Source organism: Crotalus tigris, unplaced genomic scaffold (genome assembly GCF_016545835.1).
Source record: "Crotalus tigris isolate CLP2741 ecotype Arizona unplaced genomic scaffold, ASM1654583v1 scf7180000023658.1318691, whole genome shotgun sequence".
NCBI lineage: Eukaryota > Metazoa > Chordata > Lepidosauria > Squamata > Viperidae > Crotalus > Crotalus tigris.
In genome coordinates, this window is record NW_024100104.1 from 561,812 (window position 1) to 574,902 (window position 13,091).

Sequence of the window (13,091 nt, forward strand, 5' to 3'; positions counted from 1 at the left end):
TTATTAAAAGTAAGACATAGTTGTGTGCCCATTCTGTTATTTCAGAGGAACAGTCTCAAAAGTAGATCCTATGAATCCACTGGGAAATGCTTCCTGGAACACATCTGTTAAGATGTTTTTTAAATTCAACAAGCTGTTAGATTTGTATCGTGTAGTTCTGGTTGCTTTTTGATGGGACTTGCTCTCATGTAAAGTAAGTCAGATCCCTCTTAAAACTTCATTTCCACTAGTCTGAACTATGAATTATACTAACAAGATCCAATAGGAGTGTGAAATGGCTTAACAAAGCTGATATTTGTTTTAATCCTTTTTTACCCTTCAAAAAATACACATCCACACAATTGCAACTGCTATGATACATTTTGTAGAAAAACAAAAAACTTTACAGTGTTTGTTGGTAGCTACAAGGGGAATGTTTAGCTTTCAATGTTTGGAAGATAAAGCTCTTTTCCACTGGGACCTTGTTTTGAAGCTGCTTGCATTCAATACTGAAAAAGCAATAGAAATATCTGCTGTGGTAATTATTGCAAAGTCTGTTTCAGTGCTGAATGGAGGCCAAGGAACAGATTCCTGTGTAAAAACTGAAACCGAGCAGAAAAAGAACAGTGGGGCTCAGAAGGAACAACATCAGATTAACTAAATTCACCCATGGAAACTTTCCTTCCTTGGAACTTACTTTGTTAGCAGTGCATACATATTTTCTGGGATTCCCAGCTCTTTGCCCATGCGTAGTTCAAAAGCAGGTGGTGGAAATTAGAAACAGAACAAACTCCCTCTTGCTGCTTGGCACTTAATGTTCTAGCATTAAAGATAATGATTTATATTATTTTATAAAATAACAAAAAAACACCTATTGGTTTAGTGCTCAAATCTATGGGAGAGAGGTAGAAAATGGTCCTTGGAAGTTGGCTAAATTAATCCTGATTTAGACAAGTTTAAAGAATGAATAAATCAACCCCATTATGGGCACATGCACATCTGCATTTCATAAACAGTGAGTGGAATTGGGATTACATACCAGGATAGAAGTAGGTCTAAACTTATGGGTATATACATCTTTTGTTTTATACTGAGTGTCAGGACTTTGGAGAAAATGTTGTAGTCAATCCTATAAACTGGCAGTCTTGTTCAATCATAAAATTAAAGTCACAGGGGACTTCCGGTGGTTAAGGCGGTGGAGATGGCGGCTACTTTGTAGCCGTCCTCCTGAGATGGTGTTAGATCCGCGGAGCACAGCGTTCATCAGCTGGCCCGCGGCTCGCAATCCTCTTCCCGGGCGAAGGGAAGGGGTAGAGATCGCATGAATAGAGGTAGAACCTCTTAACCTTCCCTGGATTTTTATTTTAGGGGGGTAGAAAGAGTGCTCCCTCGGAGTTCATTGCCTTCTCCGCCTCTCAGCTGTCTTTGTTTCTTCGGAAACAAAGCGAAACGCCGCTACCATCTCCGTATTTAAAGTAACCGTGAGTAATTTTAAACCGGACAGAACTGTTTAAAGGACTTTATTTATAGTTTAGCTTTATTTTTTTTTTTTTTTAGTTTACTTAGTTTATTTAGTATGTGCTGATTTTTTTTTATTTTTTGAGCTTTCTTTTTTTTTCTCGCGGGCGGAAAAGTGAGAGTGAAAGTAAAATGGCGTTTTGAAAGTTTTTCTTTTGAAAGACGGACTGGCTGAATTATTGCTTAATACTGTTTTCTTTTTTAAGTTTTTTTTTATCTTCTGGGAGTTTTCTAAATTGATTCTATTTTATTCTATTTTATTTTATTTTTAATCTTTTGGATTTTTTATTTTTTACTGGTATTTTTATGAAGAAAGGAAGATAAATTAAAATGGCTTCAAAACGACAACCAGCCACTACAGCTCCTAAGGTAATCTCTTCTCCTGTTACTTCTACTGGGCAACAACAACTTAAAATAATACCCTCAGTGCAGCAACCTAAAACTACTCCACCTTCACCTCCCCCATCTGGTACATCAGCACAAGACATTAAAGAAATAATGGTAAATGCTGTGTCACAGTTTAGGGAGGAAATGAAGCAATTGTTGGAACAGAATAAATCTGAAAGTAAGGAAGAAATGAAGCAAGAGATGAAGGAACTTTTAGAACAGAATAATACTATTTTGAGGGATGATATACTTTTAGCTTTATCTGGAGTGGCCTCAGTGGTCGTGAAGCTGGACTCTAGAGTGGAGGAAATTGAAGAAACAGTAGAACTTTTGGATTATAAATTCCAAGATATGGAGAAAAAAGTGGAAGCTTCACAAGATGATATTCTTATGTTCCAGTATAGACAGATGGAATATGCTTTGAGAATAAGAGGCCTGAAAGAAGATAAAACCCAAGACTTGATGGAAATGGTGATTAATGACTTGGCTGTTATTTTGAACATAGATAAAGATGAGTTACGTGGGGAAGTGGAAAGAATTTATAGAGTTAATTCTTGGATTGCAAAACAGAAGAATCTGCCTAGAGATGTGGTGATATATTTTGCTAAGAAGTCTTTGCGAAACCAGATTTTGCAAATTTTCTGCAACAAAAGATTCCAGATTGCTGCCCAAGATATTATTATATTAAAGGAAATTCCACCTAAAATTTTAAGAAGCAGAAAAGATTTTGCTTTTTTAGCAAATGAACTTAAAGCAAGGCTGATGCCATTTAGATGGGAGATTCCGATGGGTATTGTCCTGAGCCATGCGGGGACACGTTACAGACTTAACACAGTTGCTAAAGCTAAGGATTTTTACAAAACGGTCCTGGGTGCAGGCTCACCTCTGCCCATGATGCACAAAGTTTTGAGTGATAAAGAGATGGAACAGAAACCTGAAGGTACAGGTGTGATGACTGCTGGATAGGTGGTATGGATGTCCCAAGCAGAGGTTAAAGAACAGAGAATGACCTGTGCAGCACATAAACGCAAAGAAAAAGAACAACAGAAAAAAGAAAAAGAAATTAAAGAATCTACTCAGCAAATTGTCTCAATGCCGGTGGGAGGAGCAAGACCCAAAAGCTCTGCAACATACTCTTCAGTAGCAGAATTTGAGGGGATCTTCTCCAGGCTCAAGGCCAAGGGAGATGGCAAAGCTCCTGACCTGGAATGTTAATGGATTAAATATTCCTCAAAAGAGAAAAAAAATCTACCATTATTTAAAGCAATACAACGATATTATTTGTTTGCAAGAAACTCATATTACATCTAAAGACCAAAAATATTTAAACAATCCTCGTTTGGGATCTCATTTTGTATCTCCCGCCCCTGGGAAAAAAGGGGGTGTGGTAATCTATGTTAAGAAGAATTTATCTGCTATCCTGTTAGAATCAGATCCTCATGGAAGATATGTTATGCTTGAACTTGGTTTATATGGCAAGAAAACCAGCAACAGGAGCAATTCTACAGGTTGCTACATCAGAAAATAACCTTGTTGGACTATAGATCTGTGATTTTAATGGGAGACTGGAATGGTGTCTTAGATATACAAAAGGATAAAAAAGGCTCTTCTACTTTTTTTAAACAGGCTAAGCTACCTAAAGCCTTCTTTGACATGAAAGAAGATTGGGAATTGAGAGACTATTGGCGTGAACGTAACCAGGAAGAAAGGGACTTTACCTTCTTCTCAGATAGACACCAATCTTTCTCAAGAATTGATTTTTTTTTTATTACAACAGATTTATACAACAGGGTGAAGAATGTAAAAATTTTTCCTAGGACATTGTCTGATCATAGTCCAGTTTGGATGGAACTGTTTGCCGAGAAAGAAGACAGGAGATCCTGGAGGGTGAATGAGAATTTATTTAAACAAGAAAAAAATGTCCATAAACTAAAGGAATGTTTAAAGGAATATTTTGCTTTAAATATGAATAAGGGAACATCAATGTCAATGGTGTGGGATGCAAGTAAAGCTTTTATGCGTGGTATTTTGATAAAAATGAATAACTTGCATAGACAGAAACAGATTCAGAAACGTAAAGATTTAGAAGAGGAGATTAAATTAAAAGAGAAACTCCTAATTTCAAATCCTTTAGATGAAAAGGTGAAAGGAGCTATAAAACTGTTAAAAACACAATTTAACATGTTGATGGCTGATCAAGCTGCAACCAATTTACTATTTATGAAACAAAATACATTTTGTAATGCTAATAAACCAGGGAGATGGTTGGCTTATCAGTTAAGAAAGAAACAGAAACAGAGGAATATAGATAAAATAAATTATAATGGTAAATTGGTTTACCAGGGCTCTGTTCTGGGCCCAGTACTCTTCAACATCTTCATCAACGATTTGGATGAAGGGATAGATGGGGAACTCATCAAATTTGCAGATGACACCAAGCTGGCAGGAATAGCCAACACTCCAGAAGACAGGCTTCAGATACAGAAGGATCTGGACAGACTTGAACACTGGGCACTAACTAACAAAATGAAATTCAATGGTGAAAAAAGCAAGGTTCTACATTTAGGCAAGAAAAACCAAATGCACAAGTACAGCATAGGTGGCACCATGCTCAATAGTAGTAACTGTGAGAGGGACCTCGGAGTCCTAGTAGACAATCACTTAAATATGAGCCAGCAGTGTGCTGCAGCTGCCAAAAAGGCCAACACAGTGCTAGGCTGCATTAACAGAGGGATAGAATCAAGATCACGTGAAGTATTAATACCACTCTTCAATGCCTTGGTAAGGCCACACTTGGAATACTGCATCCAGTTTTGGTCACCACGATGTAAAAAAGATGTTGAGACTCTAGAAAGAGTACAGAGAAGAGCAACAAAGATGATTAGGGGACTGGAGGCTAAAACATATAAGGAACGGTTGCGAGAATTGGGTATGTCTAGTTTAACGAAGAGAAGGACAAGGGGGGACATGATAGCAGTATTCCAATATCTCAGGGGCTGCCATAAAGAAGAGGGAATTAAGCTATTTTCCAAAGCACCTGAAGGCAGGACAAGAAGCAACGGGTGGAAACTAATCAAGGAGAGAAGCAACCTAGAACTAAGGAGAAACTTCCTGACAGTGAGAACAATTAATCAGTGGAACAGCTTGCCTCCAGAAGCAGTAAATGCTCCAACACTGGAAGTTTTTAAGAAGAGACTGGACAGCCATTTGTCCGAAATAGCGTAGGGTTTCCTGCCCGAGCAGGGGGTTGGACTAGATGACCTCCAAGGTCCCTTCCAACTTTACTACTATTACTAGAAAGAATTGATTAAGAAATCTTTTTTAGAATACTACCAAAAATTATACAAGAGTACTAATATTCAAACTACAGATATAAACAATTATTTAGGTAAAGTTAATTTTCCTAAATTAACAGAAGATCAGGAAAAAGAGATTAATGGTTTAATTACTAAGGAAGAAATTGTTACAGCTATTAAACAATTGAAATTGGGCAAAGCGCCGGGTACGGATGGGTTGACATCTATTTATTATAAAACTCTAGTAGAAGAGATGACTCAACCGTTGTGTGAATTGTTTAATAACTTATTACAGGGGTTAGAGATCCCTCCATCTTGGCGTAATGCATTTATATCACTGATTCCAAAAGACAATCAAGATCTTACATTGCCTAAAAATTATAGGCCTATATCTCTTTTAAATGTGGATTATAAAATTTTTGCAAAAATTTTAGCTAATAGGTTTATGGGGATTTTGCAACAGATTATACATAAGGATCAATCGGGTTTTATAACTGGAAGGTATATGAAAAATAATGTTAGACAAATTATTAACTTATTAGAGTATTTAGAAAAGAATAACCAAGTCTCTGCAGGCTTGATATTTTTGGATGCTGAAAAAGCCTTTGACCAAGTGAACTGGCAGTTTATGTTATGTTTAATTAAGGAGATGAATTTTGGACAAAATATATTACAAGTACTATCTAATATATATCAAAAACAGACTGCTCAACTTATTGTAAATGGGGGTTTGTCAGAGGCTTTTGTAATAGAAAAAGGTACAAGACAGGGATGCCCGTTATCCCCGTTATTGTTTGTTTTAACATTGGAAATATTGTTGATTAAAATTCGGGAGTCTCAAGAAATAAAAGGAATAGAAATTAATAAAAAAGAATATAAATTAAGAGCCTTTGCAGATGACTTGGTTGTTACTTTGTCTCAACCTATTTGTTCGGTGGTAAAATTATTACAATTGATCCAACAATATGGACGTGTTTCTGGTTTTAAAATTAATAATAATAAGACCAAAATATTAGCTAAAAATATGACTAATGGTGATAAACAGGTTTTAGTTAAGTTAACAGACTTTGAAATTGTTGATAAGGTAAAATATTTGGGGGTTACATTATCTGCTTCCAATGCAAAACTGTATAAAAATAATTATGAAAAGTTGTGGACGGAGATACAGAAGGATTTAAAAAATTGGAACAATTTACAGTTATCCCTTATGGGTAGAATTGCAGTTATTAAAATGAATGTCCTGCCAAAGTTTATTTTTCTGTTTCAAATGTTACCTATTTTAAAGAGTGATCGTAATTTAGATGAATGGCAAAAAGGTATTAATAAATTTGTTTGGGCAGGGAAAAAACCAAGGGTGAAACTTAAAATAATGCAAGATTTTCGTGAGAGAGGTGGACTCAAGGTACCAAATATGAAATTGTATTATGATGCTGTAGTACTAACATTGATCAGCGATTGGGTGAATTTAACAAATATAGAAATACTTCATTTGGAAGGTTGGGATTTACTTTTTGGATGGCATGCCTATTTAATATTTAATAAAAAAGTGGATTGGGTTTTTAAGTCTCATATTATAAGAATCTCTTTGCTTAGAGTGTGGAGGAAGTATTATAAATTTGATTTTAAAATACCATTATGGGCTATACCTCGGCATGCCATAGAAGGTATAAGGAAAGGGGTTAATATGGATATGGTTTCTTATGCACAGTTACTTAGATGGGATGGCCAAGACTGGCAGTTAAAATCTTTGGAAGAACTAATACATGAAAATCTAACTTATTCATGGTTCCAATATAGACAAATAGTGGACAGATGGAAGATGGATTGTAAAATGGGCTGGCTTAGAGAAGATGAAACTCTCCTAAAACAAGTAAGAGATCAAAGGCCAACCCATATTAAGAGAGTTTATGGGGTTTTAGTGGAATTGGATTCAGAATCTGAATTAGTTAAAGATTGTATGATTAAATGGGCACAGAATATTGGTGAATCGATTTCAATGGATATTTGGGAACTTATTTGGACAAGAAATGTTAAATTCACACAAGCGCAAAATTTAAGAGAGAATTTTTATAAGATGTTTTATAGATGGCACCTTGATCCAAAGAAAATGTCCATTATGTACTCTAATTTACAGCCGAAATGCTGGAGATGTGGACACTTGGATGCTACTTATTATCATATCTGGTGGACGTGTAAGCATATAAAAGCTTTTTGGATTAAGATATGGTGGAATATTCAGAGAATTTTTAGAAGGAGGGTAAAATTTACTCCGCAATTATTTTTATTAGGTATTGTTACTGATTGTGATGCTAGGGAGGTTATATTGATGCTAAATTTGATTACAGCCGCTAGGCTGTTAATAGGACAATATTGGAAGAAGGAATCCTTGCCTATTTTACAAGAGTGGTTTTATAAAGTTTCGTATTTGGCAGAAATGGCAAAGATTTCGGCTTTTTTAAAGGAGCAATCTCAAGAGAAATTTTTTGCGGTATGGGAAAAATGGATAAATTTTATACAACATAATTTAGATATGGAAAAATATTATTTAGCCTTTTTATAACTTGTAATGATTGTTTTTTTTTTCTTTCTTTTTTTCTTCTTCTGTATTATTATTTATATACTTTTCTATATATGTTTTATTTTTCGCCTACCTCTTTCTTTTTTCTTTCTCTCTCTCTTTTCTTTTTCCCTTTTTTCTTCTAACTTTTTTTTTACGTATATTATTATTATATATATTATTATTATGATTTTTATTATTATTATTAATTATCTTATAAATTGTATACGTTATTTTTTAAAATTTGTTAAATAATCCTATATTCAGTTCTGGGAAGTCGGGGGGGGAGGGTGGGGTGGTTTGGGAGGGGGGGTGGATGTTTATTTGTAAAATTTTTGAAAAAAATTCAATAAAAAAAAAAAATTAAAGTCACAGATAATACAATAGATTAAAAAGCACCAGTTCACTAGAATGCCTCTACTACCCCATCTCTACCTTTCTTTTTTTTCTAGGTAGGTGAACATACTCCAAAACAAAGCAAGGAGCTGCGCCTCAACTGAACAGGATCCATCTAGAAGGTAGAGGCATCTGTGGAAATAACTGTGCTACTAGTGGTATATTCCCTAACTCTAACCTTTCCTGCTTTTAAAGCTTTTTAGATGTTAGACTTCAAATGGAACCTGAAATTTGGCAGGCACCACACCAAAGAAAATAAAAGGTTTATTAGGCATATTGGTGCTTTTATATGCCACAGTATGGATCAGGTTCTGGAGTCAAAGCAAAATGTATACAAATCAACATTAATACAAACGACTGCAAACTTCATCATCTGGTTCTTGATGCGCACCATGTAACCTCAGGTAAGTCAGCTTTAAGCAGATTTTAACCATCAAAGATTTTCTCTAAAGAATCATGAAGAGTATTTTCAGAATTCTAGTAATTCTTAGCAATCCTTAGTCTCCTTTTATGGAAGTATCAGGTTATTTGTTTAGATGAATAAATTTGGATCTTACTTTATAATACAAGTATGACGCACTGTATGGGATTCAATTTGGACAGTGGGTCCTTTATGCTGTGTTTAATCAAGAAGGAGATTAACGCAATAGGGAGTTATAGGGGGACTATTTTAACTGTTGTAGCAAGACTATTTTAATAAAGAGATTTGGGGATATCAGAAGGACAAACAGATTGTTTTGCCACAAACATTTTATTGGCTACACTCCACATCATCAGATGCATGAAGTGATTCTCAGCCGGCTTGACAGCTTATACTATAAGAAATCTGCCACAAAACTCTCTGCTGTTAAAAGTTGTCCACATTTCAGGGCTACATCTTAAATACTACCTATTGCAAACCAGTGGAAACATACTGTACACCACATTTCTCTATAAAACAATGCGAACGACTTTCCTCAATTTAGGAAATGTGTTTTTTACATCTTTATTTTATTCACTGACAATATGCGTTTTCCAACTTGATTTGGAAAATCAAATATTCGGAAGGAAAAAATGTGAAACAATGATAACAGGTGATGTTTACAGCAATTCCAAGATGGCTTCTTGTCATTCCCAGGGAAACCAGTGTTTGATTCCAGAAGGGATTTCTTGGAGCCTGTCAGCTGGCAGAGTGGGTGGATGTCAAATGTTAATACTTTGACATATCTGGAGTCCAGCATGTCATACAATGACTTAGGTTTGAATTAATTTCAGCCACCTGCCACCATGAAAATGGCTTGATGTTCATAGACACAGCAAAAGATTTGATCAGTTCCTGGGTGTTGTTTTCACTATTCTTCCTAATTTCTCTGTACTGAGTTATAAATCTGGTGCCAGCAGAACTGTGTATTTCATGTTTTCATATGATGTACAGATTAATAGTGGCACTGAGTGACTGCAACCAGATAGCTGCCACATGTGTAACTATGCAGGAAGAGGAAGCTTTAATTTTGCACAGTGCATCAAACAATATTTGCCAGCAGGAGGGACAAACAATCTGACAACTGATGGAAATGCAGAGATATATAAATAGCAGGGTGCTCCTAGCAGGCACCTGGAATTTTAAAGTTTGTACAGCCAGTACTGAAAGCTCCAAGAGATCATGCCGGGATACACTACCCCAGGACCCAAGAAATGAGAATTCCCTGTCAGATTTTCTAAATGAATTAGTTAAGCACTGATGCCCTGGCTTTCAAGCATCCTAAAGGGAACAGCTGCCCGCACAGCAGGGTTTCCTCTTGGCAGTTTGCTGCCTAATTATTTGGTATTTTTACTGTGCCTTCCAAGTGTACAGAGTATGTGCTGTTTGGGTGGAGAAATACTGCATGCTTGCATTGCTAGTTTTGGATCTCCAGTTTCTCTGTGCATCAGTTGAGTGCCCTAATGCAAGAAATGAATGAATCCAAATCTTGAGTGTATGGATCATGCTGAAGGATGGATCTGCTTTTGGGGCATCTCAGATCCAGGTGCAATGTTTGGCTTATTCATCATTTTATTGTATGAAGCACCTGGCTCAGGTACACCTGTCGTCTTCTCACTTCTTGATCCAATTGCTCTTTCAGAGAATTCACCTGCAAAAACATAAGCACAGCAAAAGATACATACGGATAGATAATTTAATTCAGAGTTCTGACTTCAACTGCAACCAGTATCAGGGTCATCAGAGCAGCCTAAAGAATTTTTGGGACAAATCATCCTTCTTGCTACATTCTTCTAGTGCTTAAAGTTTTCTGCTTTTGACCTCACAAGCCCAGTAAGTATTAAAGCTGAGACATAGCAACTAGGCCATAGTTACTATGAGTCTTCATGACCATAATGAGGATTTAGATTCAGTTCTCACTGGTCTAAACCAATGCTTCATCTTCACATTAGTTCAGTTTCCAGAAATCAAAGTTGTGGGGATAGCATAAGCACTATCTTCAATTGTTTTAATTAACACCCTTAATTGTTTTTTACAACTTCATTCCATCCCTTTCTTCGCTTCTAAAAACACGTTTTAAGAATGAGAGAGCTTCAGATAGGAAATTATAGTAAGAAAAAAAATCATATTTATTTACATATAGTCCTGATGTGAAAGATTCTCCTGTTTGGTTTTAATTATGATTAGGAGGCAATGCTGATCAAATGCTGTATGATCAAGATAAAAAAAGGTGGTATAAATTCAGATTTGGATTTACTGTAGTACAATGTGGGAGGAAATCTTATACCTTTTCTTTTTTTGGGAAATGGCTGAAGTACTGTGAATATTAAAATACTCACAAACTTTCTTAATGCCAGTACATTGATGCTTCTGGTTTAGGATCGTCAAACAAAATCACATCAAGTACAGTTATAGTTCCTATTATAAGAAATTCTTGTGCTGAGCATAGATGAAAATTGAACTTTGCACCCCTCCATCAATTGTCTTATTTTATTCATCTCCTTCCTGATATTATCCTGGTAGCCTTCACTTATCTCATAGATTGGCTGGGTTCTTTATGTGCATTCATAAACTATAACATGGTTTGCTTGATTTTGGCTTAAGTTCATGTGTAAATCCAGCCATTGTGGTTTTATGACAATATTTGGCATAAACCAAGCCACTATGACGTGTTCCAATCATGATGAAGACAAAAATGAATTAGAAGAATAAGTTTTGCTCATTGGACTGAAGCTTGTTTAGCCAAAAGATATTGAATAAACTACAATCATCCATCCATCCATCCATTCGTTACACTACTAGGATTTCCTAAACTCAAATACTTAAAAGAGTTTTATTATTTATCTAGAAAATCCAATGGACAGAATGATTTTTTCTGTCCTGCTTTAAGATTTTTGGCCTGATGTCCATTCACAGAGGAATTTGGAAGAAGCAACAAACTTTTTTCTCCTTGATGTCTTCACTATTTTGCCTTTAAACAAACCAAATCCTCAGAATTTTCTTCATTCTTTCAACCACCATCCCAACTCATAGAACCACAGGAAGTTTATATAAATCTTTCAGTGTGCATGTCAGTATTCTATTTAAAGATTTTAGACATCAATAGAATAAGGATTATTAAGAAAAAGATACTCAGTCTACACATATATTGTACCTGTTCTTCCAAATTTTTCACCCTTTGCCGATGGGTTCTTTCCTGGGATTGCAATGTCCGTTCAGTTTGGAGCTGAGCACTGCGTAGTCTTTCTGCTTCTAGTTCCATGTCTAGCTGATGCTGTGATGTCAGTTCCATTAGTTGCTGGGCATGCGTTTGTTCCAGCTCTGCAATCTGGACCTAGAATAAGTGCACAAAAATAATACCTACCTTCATGGGGCTATTAGTAAAGTTGGCTTCTAGAGCTTCATAACTGCAGGGGTTAGCAATGTTTTTGTTGTTGAAGGTCGCATGTCCTCAGAGGTAGCAACAACAATAGGACTTATACACCACTTCACAGTGCTTTACAACAATCTCTGGATGGCTTACAATGTTGCCCTCAACAATCAGGGCCTCATTTTACCAATCTTGGAAGGATGGAAGGCTGAATCAACCTTGAGCCTGCCAGGGCAGAGTTTGGCTGCAATCCTGCATTCTAACCACTGTGCCACAAGGTACAGGTAGTCCTCGACTTAGGGCCACAATTGACCCGAAAATTTCTGTTATGCGAGACATTGGTTAAGTGAATTTTGCTCCATTTTATGACTTTTCTTGTCCCAGTTGTTAAGCGAATCACAGCAGTTGTTAAGTTAGTAACAAAGTTCTTAAATAATCTGGCTTCCCCATTTACTTTGCTTGTCAGGTCACAAAAGGTGATCACATGACCCCCCCCGGACCCTGAAACTGTCATAAATATGAACCAGTTGTCAAGCAGCTGAATTTTGATCATGTGACCATGGGGATGCTGCAAAGGTCATAAGTATGAAAAACTGTCGTAAGTCATTTTTTTCAGTGCCACTGTAACCTAGAACAGTCACTAAATGAACTGCTGTAAGTTGAGAACTACCTGTACTCTGTTAACATGATAGCCTGACCTGAAGCAAGTGGCGGGTAGGGCTAAAGGATTTTTTTTGTCTGTGATAATCCCTTTTCTTTTTTCTGATTCTTCTTTTTCTCAAATGTTTTTTTCTTTCTTTCTTGCAGGTAGCAGGTAAGGGACAGGGCATGTTCATCATGAGCCTAAACTGGTCTTTTGTGGCAGAAGAAGACCTACATTAATAGGTATTGTATTTTCTTCTCTCAGTTATCTACATGGCTGGATTTTGTAATCTGTGTCTTTTCCAGGTCAGATCTTAATGCATTTGGAGAACAAATGGAAAATAGACAAGAAAAAAGCATAACTGGAACTTGTCATTCAGTAATTCCCCAGAATGTATATTATTCTACCCCAAATATTCCTTAAAACACCCAGACAATTCTTTGCTTGCCAGTTGCTCATAAATTTCATTTCACCCTGTCTTTATA

General features: G+C 36.1%; 1 protein-coding gene across 5 annotated transcripts in view; it reads right to left on the minus strand.

Annotated features, from left to right (window-relative positions):
• Nucleotides 1–9,102: 9,102 nt before the first annotated feature.
• The window catches only part of CROCC2 (ciliary rootlet coiled-coil, rootletin family member 2), a 100,124-nt gene continuing 96,135 nt past the window's right edge, over nucleotides 9,103–13,091 (minus strand). For all 5 annotated transcript variants that reach the window (XM_039320571.1, XM_039320570.1, XM_039320569.1 and 2 more), the window contains 2 exons: nucleotides 11,748–11,927; nucleotides 9,103–10,244 (listed from right to left, as the gene is read on the minus strand). In XM_039320571.1, the coding sequence (XP_039176505.1) occupies nucleotides 10,161–10,244; nucleotides 11,748–11,927 (264 nt within the window). In that variant the 3' untranslated portion in view covers nucleotides 9,103–10,160. The remainder of the gene's footprint in view (nucleotides 10,245–11,747; nucleotides 11,928–13,091) is intronic.